A 25,296-nucleotide genomic window follows, 5' to 3' on the forward strand; every position below is an offset into this window, starting at 1 on the left:
TTACCTGATCTAAACTCATGACCTAATAGGCACATATGACGCTGGAGACCCGCCACCACCAGACCATGCGTTATGTGTACAAACCAAGAAATGCGCTTGGGCTTAGTTTGTTTTGTCCAAGGCTTATATCTGAGGTCTTTGCGTAGAATAGCGTGACCACGTAGAGTGTACTGACAGATTCCAGCCCAAGAGGTGAATGACTTTCTATAGATACGACCAACCTATGCACGGAGTGCCTTCACGCCACATGCGCTAGGGATTGGTAGGGAACTGTGCACCAGGAGACAAAATAATGGCTGTCTATCCAACAATTATCCTTCAGAGTGTAAAATATTGACAGTGGTAGGACATATTCTAAAACAAGAGCTTGAGGCACCATGAACGCTTGTCTCTGTTCTGTATGGGGCACTAGCCCAGCATGCACATGGCCCATTCATAGACCTCTAAAGGAAATACAATAATTATTTTGTGATAGTTTGTTTTATGTCTTTGACTATTTGACCAACTAAAGTGGAGGCATGAAGATGAGTTTACGTGTCAATGCTTTTACCCTTCGCCACGACAGCACCCCACATGAGAGAGAGGGATCCGCCCATAGGAACAGGAAACCTACAGAATAAAAGGAGGCGGTCCCCTCTCCTCCTCAGTTTAGGTTTCCTGTTTCTATGGGAACCCCGAAGTACCTGCAGTCCAAAAAAGGATTCCTGGGCCATGCACCCGCCTGCGTCAGTCTCTGGTGGAACGGCAGGGGCTGCGGTGCCAGAAGCAGCGGCGGGGGAGCCACTGTTTGCAGCCTCCCCCCTCGTCTGATCGTCGCCATGGTCCGGGTTCGGTACCGCTGGGCCGCCCGGATCCATGAGGACGCGCGCGCTCAGCGGCCGGCTTCTTATCCAGCAGCCGCCGCATGGTAAGGAGGAGCGGCGCGTCTAACCCGGAAGTCGCTGGAGCACTTCCGGGTTGGGTCCGGGGAGGCAGGAGATTCGGCGCCAGATTTAAAAGTGCAGCACTAGCGTCGGCCGGTGTGTGTAAGTATGACTTCACCGGCCGATGTAGCGCACTTGTCTGCAACAGAGCAGTCTCCCAGTAAGGAGACAAGCGCCAGGAGCAGCACCAAAAGTGGAGATCGATCCCAGGAAAAACGATCTGCCACCAGACAGAAAGGTCTTTCAGCCAAGAATCCGCCTCCAGAACCGGTACCTGTCAGCTTCACTGGGTGAGTTTTAAAAGAGTCTCTTCCCATATGCTGATATATGTTCCTCCTATATCCCCTTCCTCTAGACTAAGAAAAGGACACATAAAACCAAACACAAAGAATGTGCCTTATGCTTGCAACCCCTCCCGGACTCATATACTAAGAGGTTATGTGCAGAGTGCATCGTACTGACCTTACGGCAAGAAAACGTAATGACCCCGTCTGACGTTAGAGCCATAATTCGTGAAGAGATGCAAGGTCTGGCCCATACAAGTAGCACCAGTACCCGCCAGCCCAGCAGGTCCCGATCTCCAGTAAGCTCGGAGTCAGAGGTAGTGCAAAAATCCTCTGATGAAGAGGAGTCCCAGCAAAGTTCATCAGAATATGAAGGAGGGCTTTGTCTACCAAATAGTAGCGTAGACAGTTTAATTAAAGCCGTCAGGAGCACGATGGGGTGCCCAGATGAGAAGGGAAAGAAGTCAGCGCAGGACATCATGTTCGCGGGATTAGGACAAAGAAAACGAAGGTCCTTCCCCACCATACCCACAATTAAGGAGCTGGTTAAAAAAGAGTGGGAGAAACAACACACGAGAGGATTCTTGCCATCCTCTGCTAAAAGACGCTACCCCTTCAGTGACGAAGAACTTAGTTCCTGGCAAAAAATTCCAAAAGTTGATGCGGCAGTGGCTTCAACTTCTAAACAGTCGGTCTTGCCTGTGGAGGACTCAGGGACTCTAACGGATCCGTTAGACCGAAAGGCAGAAGCCTTACTTAAGAGGTCATGGGAGGCAAATACGGGGGCATTCAGGCCAGCCATTGCTAGCACCTGCACTGCAAGGTCACTGCTAGTATGGACAGAGCAGCTGGAGGAACAAATTAGAGGTGGAGCTTCGAGGAATACAATTCTGTCGAAAATCCCTCTAATGAAAGACGCAGTAGCATTTCTAGCAGATGCGTCGGTAGATTCACTACGCCTAACAGCCAGGTCAGCCGGCCTAGTAAACACAGCACGGCGAGCACTCTGGTTGAAGAATTGGAAAGGGGACGCACAGGCCAAAGCAAAACTTTGCGCGATCCCCTGCCAGGGTGAGTTCCTATTTGGGAAAGCTCTGGACGAGCTCTTAAATAAAGCAGGAGAGCGGAAGAAAGGCTTCCCTAACCAGTACCTTCCCTCTTACAGGAGAGCTTTCAGGAGACGCCCCTTCACCAGGAATAAACCTACTGAGCAAAGGGAGCGCTGGGAGGCAAAGGATCCAAAACAAAAAGGTGCTCTGTTTTCCGGATCCTATAACCAAAAACGCAACAAGTACCGTTAATTATGAAGTGGGCGGTAGATTGAAGTATTTCTCTTCTAAATGGAAATTAATAACATCTAGTCCTTGGATTCTGGACATTATTGGGAATGGATTAAAGTTAGAATTTGATAGAATCCCTTGGGATTCTTTTATTGTAACATCTCCGAGAGGTCAACAACAACAAGAAGCTCTGGAATCCGAGATCCTATCGCTTCTATCTAAAAAAGTATTGATAGAAGTTCCCCGGGATCAAGAAGGGAGGGGGTTCTATTCCCCTTTATTCTTGATCAATAAACCGGATGGTTCATTCAGAACCATCATAAACCTAAAAAAACTAAATTCCTTTTTACGTAACCACACTTTCAAAATGGAATCCATTAGTTCTACCATCAAGCTTTTGTTCCCTAGGTGTGTCATGGCCGGGATAGACCTAAAAGATGCATACTATCATCTTCCAATACATGCCGAACACCAGCAGTATCTAAGAGTAGCGGTCATCCTGGAGGGACAGGTTCGTCACTTCCAATATGTGGCAATGCCATTTGGGCTTTCTATGGCCCCCCGCATTTTTACAAAAGTGATGTTAGAGGTAATGGCTCATCTACGCCAACGGGACACTTTAATAATACCCTACCTAGATGACTTTCTAGTAGTAGGGAATTCTGTAGCTCAATGTAAATTGCGGTTATCTAACACAATCTCATCCCTGCAGGAGTTGGGTTGGATTATCAACTTCGAAAAGTCCAGGCTGAATCCAGACACTACTCAAATGTTTCTAGGGATCCAGCTAGACTCAGTAAGTCAAAAAAGCTTCCTCCCGCATTCAAAGAAAAGGACTATACAGTCAAAGGTGTCAGAAGCGATAAAGAACCCCTACATGACACTAAGGAAGGCTATGTCCTTACTGGGATCATTGTCCTCATGTATCCCGGCTGTACCATGGGCTCAATTTCATACCCGCCAATTACAGTTCAAAGTACTGTCAGCCCAGGGACGGGTAGGACACCTAGAGAGTAAACTAACTCTCTCTAGAGATGTCATAGAATCTCTATCCTGGTGGCTAGATATGGGACACCTTTCAGGGGGTGTACCATGGATAATAGATCCATCCAGAATAATTACTACAGACGCCAGCCCTACGGGATGGGGTGCACATATGGAGGATGATATAGTCCAGGATACCTGGAATCAGTCAGAATCATCATGTTCATCAAATTGGAAAGAGTTAACAGCAGTAGGGAAAGCCTTAAATTATTTTCTTCCACAGATCCAAGGAGCAGATGTAAGAGTTTTCTCAGACAACTCCACCACAGTGGCCTATGTAAACCGCCAGGGCGGTACACGGTCAGGAAGTCTGATGACCATCGCAGGGGAGATCTTCCAGTTCGCAGAGGCTCATCTTGCGTCCCTAACAGCCCTACACATCAGAGGCATAGAGAATACCAAAGCAGACTACCTCAGCCGAAACAGGCTGCGCCAGGGAGAATGGTCCTTAAACAGAGCCGTGTTCAGACTAATAACAAAAGCATGGGGAGTGCCTCAGATAGATCTATTTGCCACAAGAGGCAACAGACAGGTAGAAAAATTCGCTTCCCTGAACTCCATGGATCACCCAGACATGCTGGACTCTCTACACCATCCTTGGAACTTCAAACTGGCGTACGCCTTTCCTCCAATGTCTCTGATTCCGCTAGTGATCAGGAAGATCAGGAGGGAGCAAGCAAGGATAATCCTCATTGCACCCTTCTGGCCAAAAAGACCGTGGTTCTCCTGCCTCCAGAGCATGTGTCTATCCGATCCATGGATTCTTCCATTGGACAAGGAACTACTGTTCCAGGGGCCGTTTTTCCACCCGCAAGTGAAAGGGCTTCACTTGACGGCGTGGAACTTGAGCGGCAATTATTAACTTCAAGGGGTTTCTCAGAACAACTAGTAAACACCCTGCTACTAAGTAGGAAAAGATCTACCACCCTGATATATAGCAGGGTATGGAAAAAATTCTTAGACTTTCATACAGTACCATTCACTAAGCAGGTTCCGATAACACCTATTCTAGAGTTCCTACAAAAAGGTAGAGAATTAGGACTATCAGTGAACACCTTAAGAGTCCAGATATCAGCGTTAGGAGCCTTATATGGATATAATATAGCCGCTGATAGATGGGTCTCCAGATTCATTAAGTCTTGTGAACGGAGTAACCCAGTACATATTCCCCGTCTACCTCCGTGGGATTTAAATCTAGTGCTAGAAGCCTTAACCAGCTCCCCATTTGAGCCTCTAGATTCTATACCTCTAAATGTCCTCACATATAAGGTAGCCCTCTTGGTAGCCCTGACCTCAGCCAGACGTGTTAGTGACATCCAGGCACTATCGGTAGACCCACCATTCTTACTGACATTCCATGACCGAATAGTCCTAAAACCAGACCCCTCATACCTCCCTAAGGTAGCATCCACCTACCACAGGTCACAGGAAATATTTCTCCCTTCCTTTTTTGATTCTCCTGTAACCCCTGAACAACATAAGTTCCACACCTTAGATGTCAGAAGAGCCATCCTGACTTATATGGAAAGGTGTCAAACATGGAGGGAGAGTAGGGCTCTGTTTATCTCCTTTCAGGGCCACAAGAAAGGACATGGGGTCACGAGAGCTACCATATCTCGGTGGATCAGAGATGCTATCTGCTTGGCCTATACATCGAAAGGCGAGATTCCTCCAGTGGGTATTAAAGCGCACTCAACACGAGCCATGGCTTCCTCCTGGGCGGAAAAAGCGGATGTCCCGATCCATCTAATATGTAAGGCCGCAACTTGGTCTACACCTTCTACCTTTTACAACCATTATAGACTTGATCTATCTTCATCGTCTGATTTGACATTTGGTAGAGCTGTGCTTAGTACAGTTATCCCACCCGAGTAATGACTCTCTGAAAGTCTCTCATGTGGGGTGCTGTCGTGGCGAAGGGTAAAAAGCCGGATTACTCACCGGTAATGCTCTTTTAATGAGTCCACGACAGCACCCATTTACAACCCTCCCTGATTATGCACAGCCCTTTCTTTAATTCACAAATAATGGTTGTATAGAGTTTTTAAGATATTTTGCTGAATAAGAATTAATACTAAAGCTTTTGCGGTTCCCTTTTTATACTCTGTAAACTAAACTGAGGAGGAGAGGGGACCGCCTCCTTTTATTCTGTAGGTTTCCTGTTCCTATGGGCGGATCCCTCTCTCTCATGTGGGGTGCTGTCGTGGACTCATTAAAAGAGCATTACCGGTGAGTAATCCGGCTTTTTTTGGGCCTGCAAGATTCAGCACCAACTTGAACTTGCCAAATCAGCGTTGATTTTTAGATTGATGTTAGTTGACCGTTTCTATTTTGTGTTCACTACATTACTACTGGCATTGTGTCTAAAGCTAAGTGCACACTCTGTCTGTGCAAATAACCTAGAGTATACGTCCGGAGCTTAAGTCCAAAGCAACGTATGCTGTAACGTTCCCACAGGCCCTCATTCGCCTGATGGAGGTCAAAAGTCTCTTCTTTCAAACTTTGAAAGGTATTCGTCTGCATACTATTTGTTTTACTTTTATACAAATCTACACTTTTATACACAGAAAGCCACTGAAAAGAAATGCATCCCATGGGGGTTAACTTTTTTTTTTACAATGGGTCTCTATGGTGGATATACACATAGGAATCCCATCTGACTGTGGCCACCGTGTAACTGGGCCTGAGAGCGGGCGCAGACGCAAAGTGTACCTAGCATAACTTGTCTTATTTGATGTTTCCTCATCACTATCTGATGCGTCTTTTTAGGCTTCTCCAATACAAAAAGCTGAAACCTTGTTGCAGAGTTTAATTGAAGACTTTTAGCTTGAAAACCAAGGTGGCACTGGGAGAGGAGGCTCCCTTCAGCTTCTCACAAACTGGTTGATTTTGACTGACCGTTCTGCCCTTATTTGTATCAAGAGGGGACCTGTCAGTCATGCCAAGCTGTCCGAGGAAAAATTAGAAGGTCTCTTCCCGTTTTCAGACTCTTCTCTCCCAGGCTTATTTTTTATTTTTTTATTTTTTTTATAAAATGCTGCAGAATAAAATTGGTCTTTCTGTAAAATTTGGCTTTCTGTAACGAGTGTCCCTGTCTGGATTTTATGATGCTTTTGACTCTGATAGTTTCCTGTGATAATTATGGGTTACATGATGATGTCACCAGATATGGTTGAATCTAGTAGATAGAACAACTCTCTCTTGTTATAATGGTATATCCTGTGCAGATCAATAATGTGTGAAAAGGCTATGATTGGTAACTGTTGATATCCATGGGGGAGAAAAGCTCAAGAAACCAGTTAATAAATTCCATCAAATCTACTAAGCTTTTTTTTTTTTTTTTTTTAATAACAGTCCTTGGTTCTCATCCTTGAAGTGACTCTGATTAATTGGATGGCTGACCTTCACATTGCATCTGTGCATTGTGTTAATTAACTCTTACTGTGGGTGGCACAAACATTCACTTCTACTTGCAATGAATTCTGCAGATGTCTGATCACTTTAAAAGTCTATGTCCCCAATTCATCATTGCGTCTTTTTCGTGTCTTGTTTTGTGCCTTCTTTTTTTTTTTTTAATTTGCATCCATTTCATTATTTTATTTGCACCTTTTTTAAAGTCTATTTTATTTGTGCTAGCCTGTGAGTTTTTTTAGTTTTCTATTTTGTGGGCAAAGTCAAGCAATTCCAGATGTTTTAGCCTTATTCATCAATTGCAACGTTTTAAAAAGTTAGTAAATTTAGTGCAGTTTTACACCAGTTCTCCCTACTGTGTTTTTTTGTTTAACCCCTTTAAACACGAGGGTGGTTTGCACGTTAATTACAGGGCCAATTTTTACAATTCTGGCCACTGTCCCTTTATGAGGTAATAACTCTGGAACACTTTAACGGATCTTGGCTATTCTGAGATTGTTTTTTCGTGACATATTGTACTTCACATTAGCAGTAAAATTTCTTCGATATAACTTGCATTTATTTGTGTAAAAAATGGAAATTTGGCGAAAATTTGGAAAATTTTGCAATTTTCAAACTTTGAATTGTTATGCCAGAGAAATATGTCCCACAAAATAGTTGTTAAATAACATTTCCCACATGCCTACTTTACATCAGCACAATTTTGGAAACAAAAATGTTTCTTGTTAGGAAGTTATAAGGGTTAAAAGTTGACCACTGATTTCTCATTTCATTTTTACAACAAGATTTACAAAACCATTTTTTTTAGGGACCTCCTCACATTTGAATTCACTTTGAGGGGTCTATATGGCAGAAAATACCCAAAAGTGACACCATTCTGAAAACTGCACCTCACAATCTGATCAAAACCACATTCAAGTAGTTTTAAACCTTCGGGTGCTTCACAGGAGCAGAACCAACGTGGAAGGAAAAAATGAAAAGTTTATAACGCATGGGCGTGAAAATAAAAAATCATATTTTTTCCACAAGCATGATTTTTAGTCCTCAATTTGTTTTATTTTCCCAAGGGTAACAGGAGAAATTGTACCCCAAAAGTTGTCCAATTTGTCCTGAGTACGCTGATACCCCATATGTGGGGGGGGGGGGACTACTGTTTGGGTGCACGGCAGAGCTCGGAAGGGAAGGAGCGCCGTTTGACTTTTTCAAACCAAAATTGGCTGGAATTGAGGTCAGACGCCATGTCGCATTTGGAGATCCCCTGATGTGCCTAAACAGTGGAAACCCACCACAAGTGACCCCATTTTGGAAATTAGACCCCTTAAGGAACTGAACTAGATGTGTGGTGAGACCATTGAACCACAAGTGTTTCACTAAAGTTTATAGTGCCCGGGCAAGAAAAAAAAAACATTTTTTTCCACCAAAATTTTTTATCCCTCAATTTTTTATTTTCACAAAGGTAACAGGAGAAATTGGACCCAAAAGTAGTTGTCCAATTTGTCCTGAGTACCCCATTTGAACTGGTACCCCATATATGGGAGAAAACTACTGTTTGGGCCCAAGTCAGGGCTCAGAAGGGAAGTAGTGATGTTTTGCAATGCAGACTTTGATGGAGTGGTCTGCGGGCACCATGTTCCATTTGCAGAGCCCCTGATGTGCCTAAACAGTAGAAACCCCCCACAAGTGATGCCATTTTGAAAACTAGACCCCCAAGGAACTTATCTAGATGTGCCTAAACAGTGGCAATGCCCAACAAGTGCCCCCTTTTTGGAAACTATACCCCCCAAGGAACTTATCTAGATGTGCCTAAACAGTAGAAACCCCCCCACAAGTGACCCCATTTTGGAAACTAGACCCCAAAGGAACTTATCTAGATGTGCCTAAACAGTGGCAATGCCCAACAAGTGCCCCTTTTTTGGAACTAATCCACTGTTTCCTATTATGTACATTTAAGTAAATTAGTAGTGCATGGATGTGTGGTACAGTTTGAAGCAATCTTTCATACACAGTCCAGGTTTGTGGGGGCAGGTGCCGCATTGATAAATGGTGTCCTCCTTGCGCATTCCCCTTTTGTAACACACTCTGCACCTTTTTTGTGACTTACCTTTTTTCCAGTTTGCGGGACCACTCCCGGGAAATGCTGACCTGGTACGATACGAGCACCTTCAGTTACGGAAGTACTGGGGCCCGCTCCTTCCTGAATGCCAACTATCAGGGCCTTAGCCACTACCTCCTGGAACTGAAGGTACGACGTATCAGTGTGGCCTGCACATCATGACAGCAGGAAAGCGTTGAGCATTGCCATTTGTACGATGTGCATGGCCAGCTATTTGTACCACACCTTGGACTTTCTCAAAGCACTGTATGGTTGGAGGAGTTGATCAGAGAGATCAACGCCCCCCATGTTTTTGTTGTGGCGCCCCAGGGGTCCAGTCTCCACAGAGGTACTGCACCTCATCCAGAGGTGTGGTATCCCACTCTCGGGTAAGGAGGGAGCACTACCCAGGACTCTAACACTCACATCCAACACACACTAGTTCATTCGGGGCACCTGGGTGTACCTTTAGGGAGGAAGGCCTCATCCCAGACTGGATAGGAATGAGTGATGGGAGTGGGTGGGGTGGGTAGAGTAGGGGAGGAGCTAATTAGGAGGGAAAGTCAGGAGAAGGAGGGAGGAAGTGGGTCTGCAGCTCCTGATGGACAGAGAGAAGTGTGAAATAGAGACAGAAAGCTCAAGAAGCAAGAAGGGGTCCTAGGGGCATGGAAAGTGCACAAGCCACCCGTGGGGCCCACATCCAGAAATGGAGGTACCAGGTCGCAGTTAGGGGACCGGCCCCAACTTAGTGAGAAACTACAAGTCTAGCTAAGAAACCGGAGGCTGTGGCTTCTGCAAGAGTCACAGCCACATCCACCCACACTTCACCAAAAAGGCAGCTGGATAGAATCCAGAGTAGTCAGAGGATTTTGCCTGACCAGGTTCGTGGCTGCTGGCTTGGGACACTGTGGGTAAGGCGCTGGGCAAGAGAAGAGGAGAGCCAGTGTAGAGATGGCTATAGAAAGGCATATGAAAGGAGTCCTGGAAAGGCGTATACAAATCTACCTGGCAGTTTGCTGGGCCGCAGAGCTGGAGAACATGGCACACCCGGCTGGGTGGCATAAAGAACTGTAAGCAAAAATCTGAAACTTTACCTTGCTGTTTCCTTTGTGTGATTCCAATCGCACTTGCCTGGCATAGCCACCACTGCCATCTTATATCTCAACACTACATCTGCCCTGGGGTTAGCTCTACCCGTGGAGAGCTGTACCAACTCTCCTGCATCACCAATGGCCCCAGAGGATCGGAACTGCAGCATTGGCCACCATCTCATTGCTGAACACCACGGGTGGCGTCACGAACATTTCCCCTTTTCCCCATAAACTTTATTGCCCTTTTCATCATCACTCTTTTATGGACGCCCAGGGCCATGGATCGGGTCACTGCTGTTGTGACCTTCCCCATTAAGAACTGCCATGTCGGACCTGGTACTGAGTACCCCACGGCCCCATAGGGCACTCCATCAGCACACAGTCCGGTTTGCTGACCTGTGTAGAGGTACCTCAAACAGTGCTGAGGGCGCTGCCATCACCGTGTATGGTCAAGAAAAAGAAATCCCCCTTGTCCTTGTACTTGAGCACCAGCAGGTGGTCGCAACATTGGGCTCTGCTGTCACCACTTCTGAGCATCTGCCCAAGTAGCATTTTCGAGAGGCCTCTCTGAGTTTTGCGGACAATAACGCAGGCTGCGGTACCTCTCGCAAAGAGGGATTTGAAGAGTGGGATGCTGGAATAAAAGTTATCGATGTAGAGGTGATAACCTTTATCCACCAGTGGGTGCACCAAATCCCACACAAATTTCTCACTCACTCCCAGGCCAGGGGGACATTCGAGGGGTTCAATCCTGGTGTCCTTCCCTTCGTAAACTCTAAACCTGTGGGTGTACCCTGAGTTACTCTCACACAGCTTATAGAGTTTAATTCCATACCTGGCCCTCTTGCTGGGCAGGTACTGACGGAATCTGAGCCTTCCCTTAAAATGAACTAAGGACTCATCCACACAGATGTCCCTTTGGAAAACGTACACTTCAGCAAACTTTTTGTTGAAGTGTTTGATGACAGGCTGAACTTTGAACAGATGGTCAAAATTGGGGTAATCTCGTGGGGGACACTGTGCATTATCGGTATAATCCAGGAATTTTTGGACGGCCTCAAAACGCGTCCGGGCCATGACCATTTGGAACACTGGAGTGTTGTATAAAACATCAACACTCCAATGTTGCCGAAGTTCTGGCTTCTTCGGGATCCCCATGTGAAGGACCAAGCTCCAAAACTGCATCATTTCAACTACGTCTACAGGAGACCAGTTAGAAAATGATTAACCAGGGTTTTGTGCCAAAAATTGACAAGCATATAAATTAGTTTGGCCCACTGTGAGGTTAACAAAATCCTCAGAGAAAAAGACTTTGAAAAAGTCTAGTTCTGTGAGGCCGGTGGTGTCAAACTTGATTCTGCAATAAAATCCGGAATCGGTGGCTCGTAATTTTCCATGGGCGAGGTCCATACAGGGTCCGTAATGGGGTGCGCTGGTTCATCTTCTGGAATGGTGGTCGCTGCTTCCTCCTCTGTCCTGGAAAGTCTGCGCGGTTCAGCAAGACCTGAGGAGGAGGAAGAGGATGACGAATCTGTGAAATAAAGAAATGTGGGATCCTCTCCCTCGCTATCAGGGTCGGAGGCAAGGAAAGTATATGCCTCCTCCACTGAATAGCATTGTTGGGACAAACGGAACTGGCGGGATGACTTTTTTTATGAATATGGTGATTGTGTCAGTACTTTATTTTTAACTGTTTGTGTGTGTGGGGGGATAGTGTAAACTTTTGTCTGAAAAGAAAAAGCTAAAAGAAAAAAATCACAACCAATAAAAAAATGTCTGTGAAAAGAAAAATGTAAAACAGCAGGGACAAGCTCTGATGAGTGAACTGCGTCACTAATCAAAGCTTAGCGGCTGCTGGATGTGCGCACGGTGGTGGCACAAAAGGGGGTGAAAAAAGAAAGCAAGTACGATTGTTGATGGGTGAACTGCGTCACCAATCAACGCTCGGCGGCTGCTAAATGTGCGCATGGAGGTGGCACAAAAAGGGGTGGAGGGAGGTAAAAAGAGGGGGAAAGGGAAGGGAGATTAGGGTGGATGAAGAGAGATCGATCAGGGATCAAAACTCTTACAGTTGCAGTCTCTCTTCTTTCTTCAGCAGGGATTGTGGTGTCACAGGCTTCTGTGGCACCAGAAGGCTCAGCACAGCAGGAGATCCTATAGAGTGGTGACCGCACTGCAGGAGTCTTCAACTAGTGTGAGGACCTGCAGAGCGATCACAGACAGGTGACAGACAGGTCACAGAGAGGTCATATGCTGCTGTGACCCATCATTGGTGCAATCGATGATGACATCGATCACACCAATCAGAGCTGACCCTGGTTACGTCTGTGTTGCTAGGCACTGGCCTAGGATCGGAGCTCACAGCGCGGTCACACCGCGGCTGTGCCCTGTGATTGGTGCGATTGATGTAATTGTCAATTGCACCAATCAGCAGCTCCATACCTTGCCTGGCCTTTTCTAGGCACCGGACTAGGATCGGCGCTCTTACAGCACCGATCCTAGGCAGGTCACCGGCAGGGCACAGCATGGTCACACAGCGGCTGTGCCCTGCCGGTGACCTGCCTAGGATCGGTGCTGTAAGATTGGCACGATTGATGTGATCGTCGAGCATGCCAATCAGAGCAGTTTCCGCCCAGCCTAGGATCGAGTACATGAGACATCACTGTTTCAGGCAATCTGATTAACTGAAACAATGAGAGACCCTGCGATTGGCTGTTCAGAAGAGCAGCCAATCACAGGGAACGTGAGTGCGGGTGGGCGGCCACACCCCCAGGATGAGTGCACCATCTACCCTCAAGTAAGATGGCGCAAGAATTTTAATGCAATCACAGCGACTTTGGTCGCAGTGTTGCATTAAAGAAATTGCGTACTATTCCGTCCATGGTCAAATTGGCACAGGTCACATGGATGGAATAGTATGTCGGATGTCGGAAAGGGTTTAAAATTTTGTCGCAATTGTTGCGACTTTTGATGGCAATGTGCGAAAGTACAAAAGTGCATAATGTCATTTTACACATTATAATAGTATGGTATATATACTGCTATACCTAGTTCAAGTCCCGGATGTGAGGCCTCCTCAACACAATAGTGTACATGTAGTTTCACTCTGGAAGAGTAGTCGGCACGCGGTAGTGCCGTAACAGTTTCACGTCTTCTCCTGCTCATTTTATGTTAGCCATCGCCTTTCTCTGCAAGGTTAAATTTAGATTACAACCACTGCAAATGTTGCAATCTAAATCTGTAGTACCTGACCTACTGTGAGCCACACAGCAGAAACTTGGGATGAGGATCCCAGCTATATGATATGGTTATGTGTATACTATAAGACAGAACACCATATGGAGAAGGGCTCTGACAGAAGGTGCCACAAAGAGTCCCATCCATTATAACACTTGCCCTGTCTAGATGTGACTTGTTGATTAATGTATGCAGTTTAATATACTACTATATAGTCATAAAGCATGGTTATTTTCTACTGGAAATTATGGAAACTCCTATTGAATAGAAGTGCAGTGTCTTGTTCCTTTGAGAACTGTAATTATTGGGTTCAGAGTGGGTTTTTATGGAAATGATTTTATTTTAGTCTTCAAAACAAACATAAACCTCAAATCAAACTCTATAAAGGAACTAAAAGAAATATAACATTTTAAATATATTTTTTACAATGCATCAAATTATGGCATAATATTGTGGGTATGATTTTCAGAAGATGTATATGCAGTATACAGAAAATAGACCGCTAAAAATAACTTTTATTAATCTGTTAGAAAGTATAGTCTTTGGAGTAGTATCTTAAAAAAAAATAGTAGAGAAATAATCAATGTCATCCAGGGTTCAGTCTGGAACACTATTAATTTTACACATGTAAATATAGTTTTGGGGACTATCCATACCCTAGGAAGTCCCTGTCAAACACCCTATCTGACAGTGGAGGTTGCCATCCTAAGTCATTCGATACGGCGCACCAGCTCCATGTCGGTATCCTTGGACACCCTATTACCCCCTACACTACAAAAAAGAGTGATATAGCGCATAAAAATTGTGTTTAAAAAAGTGCATATATGCAGAGACAAAGATGTCAATTAGTGCCGTTAATTAACCCCTTCCCGACCTTTGACGCCACGTAGGCGTCATGAAAACCCGTGCCAATCCGACCCATGACGCCTATGTGGCGTCATGGAAAGATCGCATCCCTGCAGATCGGGTGAAAGGGTTAACTCCATTTTCACCCGATCTGCAGAGACAGGGGGAGTGGTACTTCAGCCCAGGGGGGGTGGCTTCACCCCCCCGTGGCTACGATCGCTCTGATTGGCTGTTGAAAGTGAAACAGCCAATCAGAGCGATTTTTAATATTTCACCTATGAAAATGGTGAAATATTACAATCCAGCCATGGCCGATGCTGCAATAGCATCTGCCATGGCTGGAGACCCCGATCTGACCCCCCCCACCCCACCGATCGCCCCCCCCACCCGTCCTTTCTGCCCCGATCTCCTGTCCGCTCCCCTCCTCCCTCCTGTCCGCTCCCCCGGTCCTCTTGTCCGCTCCCCCGGTCCTCCGATCCCCCCCCCCCGTGTTCCGATCCCACCCCCCCATACTTACCTAGCTTCGATGTCCCTCCCGGTGTCCGGCCGTCTTCTCCATGGGCGCCGCCATCTTGGAAAATGGCGGGCGCATGCGCAGTGCGCCCGCCGAATCTGCCAGCCGGCAGATTCATTACAAGTACATTTTGATCACTGTGGTAGGTTCTATCACAGCGATCAAAATAAAAAAATAATAAATAAACCCCCCCCCCTCTATCACCCCCATAGGTAGGGACAATAATAAAATAAAGAAAATATTTTTTTTTCTTTTTCCACTAGGGTTAGGGTTAGAACTAGGGTTAGAACTAGGGGTAGGGTTAGGGTTAGGGTTATGGCATGTGCGCACAGAGCGGATCGGCCGCGGATCGGCAGCGGATCGGCCGCGGATCGGCAGCGGATCGGCCGCGGATCGGCAGCGGATCGGCCGCGGATCCGCAGCGGATTTGCCGCTGCGAATTCGAAGCAGTTTTCCATCAGGTTTACAGTACCATGTACACCTAAGGAAAACCAAATCTGCTGTGCCCATGGTGCGGAAAATTCCGTGCAGAAACGCTGCGTTGTATTTTCCGCAGCATGTCAATTCTTTGTGCGGATTCCGCAGCGTTTTACACCTGTTCCTCAATAGGAATCCGCAGGTGAAATCCGCACAAAAAAACACTGGAAATCTGCTGTAAATCCGCAGGTAAAACGCAGTGCCTTTTACCTGCAGATTTTTCAAAAATCGTGCGGAAAAATCTCGCACGAATCCGCAACGGGGGCAAATAGCCTTAGGGTTAGGGTTGGAATTAGAGTTAGGGTTGGAATTAGGGCTAGGGTTTGAAATAGGGTTAAGATTAGGCTTGTGGTTAGGGTTACGGATAGGGTTAGGGGTGTGTTGGGGTTACAGTTGTGGTTAGGGTTAGGATTAGGGTTGGAATTAGGGTTACGGGTGTGTTGCGGTTAGGGTTGTGGTTAGGGGTGTGTTGGGGTTAAGGTTGTGATTAGGGTTATGGCTACAGTTGGGATTAGGATTAGGGGTGTGTTGGGGTTAGTGTTGAAGTTAGAATTGAGGGGTTTCCACTGTTTAGGCACATCAGGGGTCTCCAAACGCAACATGGCGCCACCATTGATTCCAGCCAATCTTGCGTTCAAAAAGTCAAATGGTGCTCCCGCCCTTCCAAGCCCCGACGTGCGCCCAAACAGTGGTTTACCCCCACATTTGGGGTACCAGCGTACTCAGGACAAACTGGGCAACAACTGTTGGGGTCCAATTTCTCCTGTTACCCTTGCAAAAATAAAAAATTACTTGCTAAAACATAATTTTTGAGGAAAGAACAATTATTTTTTATTTTCACGGCTCTGCGTTATAAACTTCTGTGAAGCACTTGGGGGTTGAAAGTGCTCACCACACATCTAGATAAGTTCCTTCGGGGGTCTAGTTTCCAAAATGGGGTCACTTGTGGGGTGTTTCTACTGTTTAGGCACATCAGGGGCTCTGCAAATGCAATGTGACGCCCGCAGACCATTCCATCAAAGTCTGCATTTCAAATGTCACTACTTCCCTTCCGAGCCCTGACGTGTGCCCAAACAGTGGTTTACCCCCACATATGGGGTATCAGCGTACTCAGGAGAAACTGGACAACAACTTTTGGGGTCCAATTTCTCCTGTTACTCTTGCAAAAATAAAAAATTCTGGGCTAAAAAAATATTTTTGAGGAAAGGAAACACATTTATTATTTTCACGGCTCTGCGTTATAAACTTCTGTGAAGCACTTGGGGGTTCAAAGTGCTCACCACACATCTAGATAAGTTCCCTTGGGGGTCTAGTTTCCAAAATGGAGTCACTTGTGGGGAGTTCCTACTGTTTAGGCACATCAGGGGCTCTGCAAATGCAACCTGATGCCCGCAGAGCATTCCATCAAAGTCTGCATTTCAAAACGTCACTACTTCCCTTCCGAACCCCGACGTGTGCCAAAACAGTGGTTTACCCCCACATATGGGGTATCAGCGTGCTCAGGAGAAACTGGACAACAACTTTTGGGGTCCAATTTCTCCTGTTACCCTTGGGAAAATAAAAAATTGTGGGCTAAAAAATAATTTTTGAGAAAAGAAAAATTATTTTTTATTTTCATGGCTCTGCGTTATAAACTTCTGTGAAGCACTTGGGGGTTCAAAGTGCTCACCACACATCTAGATTAGTTCCTTGGGAGGTCTAGTTTCCAAAATGGGGTCACTTGTGCGGGAGCTCCAATGTTTAGGCACACAGGGGCTCTCCAAACGCGACATGGTGTCCGCTAATGATTGGAGCTAATTTTCCATTCAAAAAGCCAAATGGCGTGCCTTCCCTTCCGAGCCCTGCCGTGCACCCAAACAGTGGTTTACCCCCACATATGGGGTATCATCGTACTCAGGACAAACTGGACAACAACATTTGAGGTCCAATTTCTCCTATTACCCTTGGGAAAATAAAAAATTCTGGGCTAAAAATCATTTTTGAAGAAAGAAAAATTATTTTTTTATTTTCATGGCTCTGCGTTATAAACTTCTGTGAAGCACCTGGGGGTTATAAGTGCTCACTATGCATCTAGATAAGTTCCTTGGGGGGTCTAGTTTCCAAAATGGGGTCACTTGTAGGGGAGCTTCAATGTTTAGGCACACAGGGGCTCTCCAAACGCGACATGGTGTCCGCTAACGATTGGAGCTAATTTTCCATTCAAAAAGTCAAATGGCGCTCCTTCCCTTCCGAGCCCTGCCGTGCGCCCAAACAGTGGTTTACCCCCACATATGAGGTATCAGCGTACTCAGGACAAATTAGACAACAACGTCCCTGGTCCAGTTTCTCCTTTTACCCTTGGGAAAATAAAAAAATTGTTGCTAAAAGATCATTTTTGTGACTAAAAAGCTAAATGTTCATTTTTTACTTCTATGTTGCTTCTGCTGCTGTGAAACACCTGAAGGGTTAATAAACTTCTTGAATGTGGTTTTGAGCACCTTGAGGGGTGCAGTTTTTAGAATGGTGAATAAAGTAATAGACCTTGCACTCAACTTTATGCTCAAGTGGAAGATTTTTTAATGTAGTACTAAAACGTTTCGGTCCAAAACAAACAGGACCTTCATCAGTTACTACAAAGTGAGAGATATATACATAAATTAAATACAGTGAAAAAACAAAAGTATATACAATATGAGGCTACACAATAGCGTAACGAGAGCTCGACAATAATCTGGTCTATACAAGCTAATACAGAACAATCTTATATATCTAGTGATGCAGAGAGAGGTGAACGAATTCAAGCCTTTAATATTAAGTGTTGATCTAATCAGAGAAGAAAATGATATAGTGGAGGATAGTATATAACGTACCGTACTTTATAGCGAAAAATTGCGTGGATAGAAGGGACAATTAAGGGACAATTGTGTCCCCGGGCATATAAAGGGCAGCGCCTATATCAGATAAAAAAAGGTGACATGTGACCCTAACCGGCAGTGTAACATGTGCCAGGTAAGAAAAAAAGCAATGGGCATACCTGTTAGGGATAGATGCACTAAGAACCAGGTATACTGCGGAGAGAGGATAATCAGGTTGAATAACCTGAAGTGTCACCGCAGGAAATACAGACGAATGTTTGCAATAAATTACCTGGTGTTCATGGGAGAAGAGTATGCCGAGATCAGACGCGGTATCCCCCGCTCGTCTGAAGTGTGCTGTGCGTGTCCGCATATTTCTGGGAAAAAGGCGTGCCCCAATGAAGCCGCTATCCAATAAGGGAGCGTTACTCCAGAGCGGAAGTGACGCCGGCGGTGGAGACCGGACGCGTCGCTAGGGAAGCAGTATGTGTGACGTTACACAAATGTGGCACCCCCGGATGTGGTGTCCAACTGTGGGGGCAGTCCGTGTATAGCCCGGTGCCGCGATAATAGTTCCGCCTGTGTTATGGAGCGGTACGTGTATAGTAGAGGGTGGGAGGACACAGGGAGTGGCGGTACGATGCTATGAGCAGTAGGAAAAAGAATGAATGAGAACTAACATAAAACGAAAAAAGGGGGGCCGTGTTGCCAAGTTAAACCTCAAGGTGGATTCAGGCATATATGACATAGCTGAGTGAAGTGAGCTATGTCGGTGGTACAATATCCTGGTGAGGAGGTGACAACGAAGTGGTGCAGCAGATAAACTTCAATAAAGACGGCTCTATAACAGAGAAAAGGAATGTTAGAACATGGAATTCATCATATGTTCTTAAAATGTACAAATTAAATGATACTCATAGAACCCCATATAAATGTTCTAAATGAAGTTATAACATGCATGGTAGAGACGTGTCACTTGTCAACCAACCAATGAGGTTATACTAATACAGGTGAACTAGACCATGGTTATGATATTAACAGTTGCATGAATATATTATATAAAAGAACAAAACAAATTAAGAAACAAATTAAAAAGAATCCCTTTTGACTAGATACCTGGATACGAATTGAAGTCAATGTTGTGAACCTGTGTAAGTAGAGAGCCTTGGACCACACTGAGAGCCAAATAAATGTATGGTTATACCAGATTCTTATAGAAAAGCTGCCAGATCATAGTCCTTATTAAGGCCTTTCGGATGTAAAGTGTCCAGAGTATGGATCCAAAAGGCCTCCCTACGTTTAAGACGGTTTATTCTGTTTCCTCCTCGTCTAAATGGGGGTATATGTTCAATGACCTGAAATTTGAGCTGGGAAATACTATGGCCTTTAGAGATAAAATGTGAGGGGATTGGTAACATGAGATGCTGACAACGAATCGTAGATTTATGTTTACAAATTCGGTCCCGTATGGTTTGTGTGGTTTCCCCCACGTACAACAAGCCGCATGGGCATTTGATTAGATAGACAACCCATGAGGTATCACAGGTGAAGAAGTCTGGAATTTTAAAGGTTTTGCCCGAATGTGGGTGGTGAAATGATGAGCCTTTGAGGATATTATGACATTGGGAGCAGTGGAGGCAAGGGAAGGTTCCGGTTCGTGGATTTTGTAGGAACCGTTGGCGTGGTATGGATTTGTTAGTGCCTATATCCGCTCTTACCAATGAATCCCTGAGATTGGGGGCCCGTCTGAAACAGGGAAGAAAGGGTTCCCGAAACTCAGGAACTTCCGGATGTGCCCGTGTCAATAGGTGCCAGTGTCTGCGTATAGATTTATGCAGAACATAGGCGAAGGGGTGGAACGAATGTACGAAGGGAATCCGGTTGGAAGACATAGTGGGTCTAGGTGGTGAAGGTGCCAGTGCATTTTGAAGTATTTTAGCTGGATACCCCCGTTGAGAAAACTTGGATGCCATTTCTTGCAATCTGTCGGGGCGAAGATCTGGGTCGGAAACTATTCTGGAGACTCGGTGAAATTGAGATTTGGGAATAGACCGTTTCGTTGAGGGAGGGTGGAAGCTGGTGAAATGTAGTAAACTATTACGGTCGGTACTTTTAGTGAACAGGTCAGTGGAGATAGATCCGTCAGGTTTGAGTATCACCATGGTGTCCAGGAAATTTATTTTTGAAGGGTCATGTGACATGGTAAAAGAAATACCGGGCCATGCTGTATTAAGCCACTCAAAAAAGGAAGCGAGGGCTTCTAATGTGCCCCCCCATATGCAGAAGATGTCGTCTATGTAACGTCTCCATAGGAGAACGTTCGACTGAAAGAGCGGATTCGGGTAAATTTTGCACGCCTTTTTCCCAGAAATATGCGGACACGCACAGCACACTTCAGACGAGCGGGGGATACCGCGTCTGATCTCGGCATACTCTTCTCCCATGAACACCAGGTAATTTATTGCAAACATTCGTCTGTATTTCCTGCGGTGACACTTCAGGTTATTCAACCTGATTATCCTCTCTCCGCAGTATACCTGGTTCTTAGTGCATCTATCCCTAACAGGTATGCCCATTGCTTTTTTTCTTACCTGGCACATGTTACACTGCCGGTTAGGGTCACATGTCACCTTTTTTTATCTGATATAGGCGCTGCCCTTTATATGCCCGGGGACACAATTGTCCCTTCTATCCACGCAATTTTTCGCTATAAAGTACGGTACGTTATATACTATCCTCCACTATATCATTTTCTTCTCTGATTAGATCAACACTTAATATTAAAGGCTTGAATTCGTTCACCTCTCTCTGCATCACTAGATATATAAGATTGTTCTGTATTAGCTTGTATAGACCAGATTATTGTCGAGCTCTCGTTACGCTATTGTGTAGCCTCATATTGTATATACTTTTGTTTTTTCACTGTATTTAATTTATGTATATATCTCTCACTTTGTAGTAACTGATGAAGGTCCTGTTTGTTTTGGACCGAAACGTTTTAGTACTACATTAAAAAATCTTCCACTTGAGCATAAAGTTGAGTGCAAGGTCTATTACTTTATTCACGTATGGTGTGGGAACCTACCTTTGCACCTTATTAGTAGTGCACGCGCTTCTATCATAGACGCATTATCCCCTTACGCGTAGCACACTAACTGGTCATGACCACCTTTTCATACAATGCAGAGGAGACCTCTAATATTTTGGCACGATCTACACTTAATTGCGATTTTTTTTAAAATCCCACCCAGGGAGACACGGGGACGTGACTTAGAGCGAGAGCTCCGTCACTTCACTAATATTGAGCTTCACTGCGCTACACTCTCAGAATATCTCCGTGTACAGAGGATCCCTAGGGGCCTTCGGGTACCACTTCGTCCCACACTCTTTCGGGACTCTTCCGATTACTGTACCAAATACGAACAGATACTGAATAAATGTTCTTTTGATGTTATCACCTTGACTATTGAGCATCTGCAGAAGGCCATCACGGCGAGCTCGGAGCGCATCAAATCCATTGAGGCGCAGTTAACATCTACCGGCACCCCCGAGGAATTAAGCTCCCTGAAAGAACAGATCTCCAGGAACATCGAGAAACATCGACACGAGACAGAGGAACGGAAACGAATAAAGTTCAACAGAGATACGGAAGACTACGAGTCAAATCAGGTTTATAAATGGCCGGACGTCTCCTCCAATCGGCGAAATCCATCTCGCTCCACTTCTCGTCCCTCCCTCGATTATTCCACCTCAGGTTCGGAACAGGAACGCAGTGCTACTCCCGCTGGCCCTTCTCGTTTTTTAGGACAACGACAACGCCCTCAACGAAGAAGGCAACGAGGCGGGGCCATGGACGCAGGACGAACTCTAGACCAAGTGAGAGTCACGAGGTCACAGGTATTGACCCTTTGGTGATTAATATTTCGGACAGAACTCTGGGGGTGGCAGAATACAATGTCCTACAAAAGGGGTTATCCTTTTGTCCCACTTACCAATGCCACACGTTTGATCTGGAGATGGATCTTCAGCGTTTTTTCCGTACACTAAGACTGAAGGCATATTTCGCCACCAACCCAGATTCAACCCCGACACAGTCCCAGCTAGAAACCTCCCCCAATATTCTGTCATCACGTAGTCTGGGACTATACAAAAAAAGCCATTTTAGGCCTCCTTATGGCTCTCATGCCATGGAGACCTTTATTGGTTTTGTCCAAACTTCTTTTCAGCAGCTGAGGCATGATATTAGTAGGGGCATACTTTTTTACCCCCCCAACTTAACCACCACTGAACGACAGGCACTACGGGGCCTACAGGAGGACAGGAACATAGTGATCAAACCAGCTGACAAGGGTGGGGCTCTGGTGATTATGAATAAGACAAACTACCTGGGAGAGATTTCACGACAATTGAATGATACATCTATCTATCACAAACTCTCAACAGATCCCACGGCATCCATACGCCAAAAAATCTCTGACATTCTCCAGAGATATACCTCACTGGGTGTCTTGGACTCCAAGACATGTGATTTTCTCACTAACTCACACCCCGTTATCCCGGTCTTCTATACTATTCCCAAAATACACAAATGCCTGGAGAACCCACCAGGGAGGCCCATTGTGGCCTCCACTGACTCTATACTCTCCCCTCTAGCAGTGTACCTCGAAAAGATCTTGACTCCCTTAATACAGACATCCAGATCCTATATTCTGGATACAGGGGCTTTCCTTAAAGTCTTGAATGACCTGAAAAACATTCCACCAATGGCAGTACTTGTCACTATGGACGTGAGGGATCTTTATACCTCGATCCCACACATAGAGGGCATTAATTCGGTACACAAGTTACTTACTCATTCTGGCCTCCAGGGTGACCAGGTTAACCTATGCATTGATTTACTAACTGTTATCCTTACGTACAACCACTTCATGTTCCAGGATGACTTTTACCTTCAGGTACGTGGCACCGCGATGGGCTCTAATGTAGCGCCCCCCTATGCTAACTGCTACATGGCGGATTTCGAGGAAAGCAAAATTTACCCGAATCCGCTCTTTCAGTCGAACGTTCTCCTATGGAGACGTTACATAGACGACATCTTCTGCATATGGGGGGGGCACATTAGAAGCCCTCGCTTCCTTTTTTGAGTGGCTTAATACAGCATGGCCCGGTATTTCTTTTACCATGTCACATGACCCTTCAAAAATAAATTTCCTGGACACCATGGTGATACTCAAACCTGACGGATCTATCTCCACTGACCTGTTCACTAAAAGTACCGACCGTAATAGTTTACTACATTTCACCAGCTTCCACCCTCCCTCAACGAAACGGTCTATTCCCAAATCTCAATTTCACCGAGTCTCCAGAATAGTTTCCGACCCAGATCTTCGCCCCGACAGATTGCAAGAAATGGCATCCAAGTTTTCTCAACGGGGGTATCCAGCTAAAATACTTCAAAATGCACTGGCACCTTCACCACCTAGACCCACTATGTCTTCCAACCGGATTCCCTTCGTACATTCGTTCCACCCCTTCGCCTATGTTCTGCATAAATCTATACGCAGACACTGGCACCTATTGACACGGGCACATCCGGAAGTTCCTGAGTTTCGGGAACCCTTTCTTCCCTGTTTCAGACGGGCCCCCAATCTCAGGGATTCATTGGTAAGAGCGGATATAGGCACTAACAAATCCATACCACGCCAACGGTTCCTACAAAATCCACGAACCGGAACCTTCCCTTGCCTCCACTGCTCCCAATGTCATAATATCCTCAAAGGCTCATCATTTCACCACCCACATTCGGGCAAAACCTTTAAAATTCCAGACTTCTTCACCTGTGATACCTCATGGGTTGTCTATCTAATCAAATGCCCATGCGGCTTGTTGTACGTGGGGGAAACCACACAAACCATACGGGACCGAATTTGTAAACATAAATCTACGATTCGTTGTCAGCATCTCATGTTACCAATCCCCTCACATTTTATCTCTAAAGGCCATAGTATTTCCCAGCTCAAATTTCAGGTCATTGAACATATACCCCCATTTAGACGAGGAGGAAACAGAATAAACCGTCTTAAACGTAGGGAGGCCTTTTGGATCCATACTCTGGACACTTTACATCCGAAAGGCCTTAATAAGGACTATGATCTGGCAGCTTTTCTATAAGAATCTGGTATAACCATACATTTATTTGGCTCTCAGTGTGGTCCAAGGCTCTCTACTTACACAGGTTCACAACATTGACTTCAATTCGTATCCAGGTATCTAGTCAAAAGGGATTCTTTTTAATTTGTTTCTTAATTTGTTTTGTTCTTTTATATAATATATTCATGCAACTGTTAATATCATAACCATGGTCTAGTTCACCTGTATTAGTATAACCTCATTGGTTGGTTGACAAGTGACACGTCTCTACCATGCATGTTATAACTTCATTTAGAACATTTATATGGGGTTCTATGAGTATCATTTAATTTGTACATTTTAAGAACATATGATGAATTCCATGTTCTAACATTCCTTTTCTCTGTTATAGAGCCGTCTTTATTGAAGTTTATCTGCTGCACCACTTCGTTGTCACCTCCTCACCAGGATATTGTACCACCGACATAGCTCACTTCACTCAGCTATGTCATATATGCCTGAATCCACCTTGAGGTTTAACTTGGCAACACGGCCCCCCTTTTTTCGTTTTATGTTAGTTCTCATTCATTCTTTTTCCTACTGCTCATAGCATCGTACCGCCACTCCCTGTGTCCTCCCACCCTCTACTATACACGTACCGCTCCATAACACAGGCGGAACTATTATCGCGGCACCGGGCTATACACGGACTGCCCCCACAGTTGGACACCACATCCGGGGGTGCCACATTTGTGTAACGTCACACATACTGCTTCCCTAGCGACGCGTCCGGTCTCCACCGCCGGCGTCACTTCCGCTCTGGAGTAACGCTCCCTTATTGGATAGCGGCTTCATTGGGGCACGCCTTTTTCCCAGAAATATGCGGACACGCACAGCACACTTCAGACGAGCGGGGGATACCGCGTCTGATCTCGGCATACTCTTCTCCCATGAACACCAGGTAATTTATTGCAAACATTCGTCTGTATTTCCTGCGGTGACACTTCAGGTTATTCAACCTGATTATCCTCTCTCCGCAGTATACCTGGTTCTTAGTGCATCTATCCCTAACAGGTATGCCCATTGCTTTTTTTCTTACCTGGCACATGTTACACTGCCGGTTAGGGTCACATG

General features: G+C 45.5%; 2 protein-coding genes across 9 annotated transcripts in view; both read left to right on the forward strand.

Moving 5' to 3' along the window:
• Nucleotides 1-25,296, forward strand: part of CCDC88A (coiled-coil and HOOK domain protein 88A) — a 260,282-nt gene that overhangs the window by 25,689 nt on the left and 209,297 nt on the right. The gene's annotated exons all lie outside the window — the stretch shown is intronic.
• Nucleotides 2,694-4,696, forward strand: LOC143804511 (uncharacterized). The gene is made up of 2 exons (XM_077282661.1): nucleotides 2,694-3,283; nucleotides 3,755-4,696. The coding sequence occupies exons 1-2, from the start codon at nucleotides 2,855-2,857 to the stop codon at nucleotides 4,391-4,393; spliced, it is 1,068 nt and encodes a 355-aa protein (XP_077138776.1). The 5' UTR covers nucleotides 2,694-2,854; the 3' UTR covers nucleotides 4,394-4,696.

The sequence above is a fragment of the Ranitomeya variabilis genome, chromosome 2, assembly GCF_051348905.1.
Source record: "Ranitomeya variabilis isolate aRanVar5 chromosome 2, aRanVar5.hap1, whole genome shotgun sequence".
Classification (NCBI taxonomy): Eukaryota; Metazoa; Chordata; class Amphibia; order Anura; family Dendrobatidae; genus Ranitomeya; species Ranitomeya variabilis.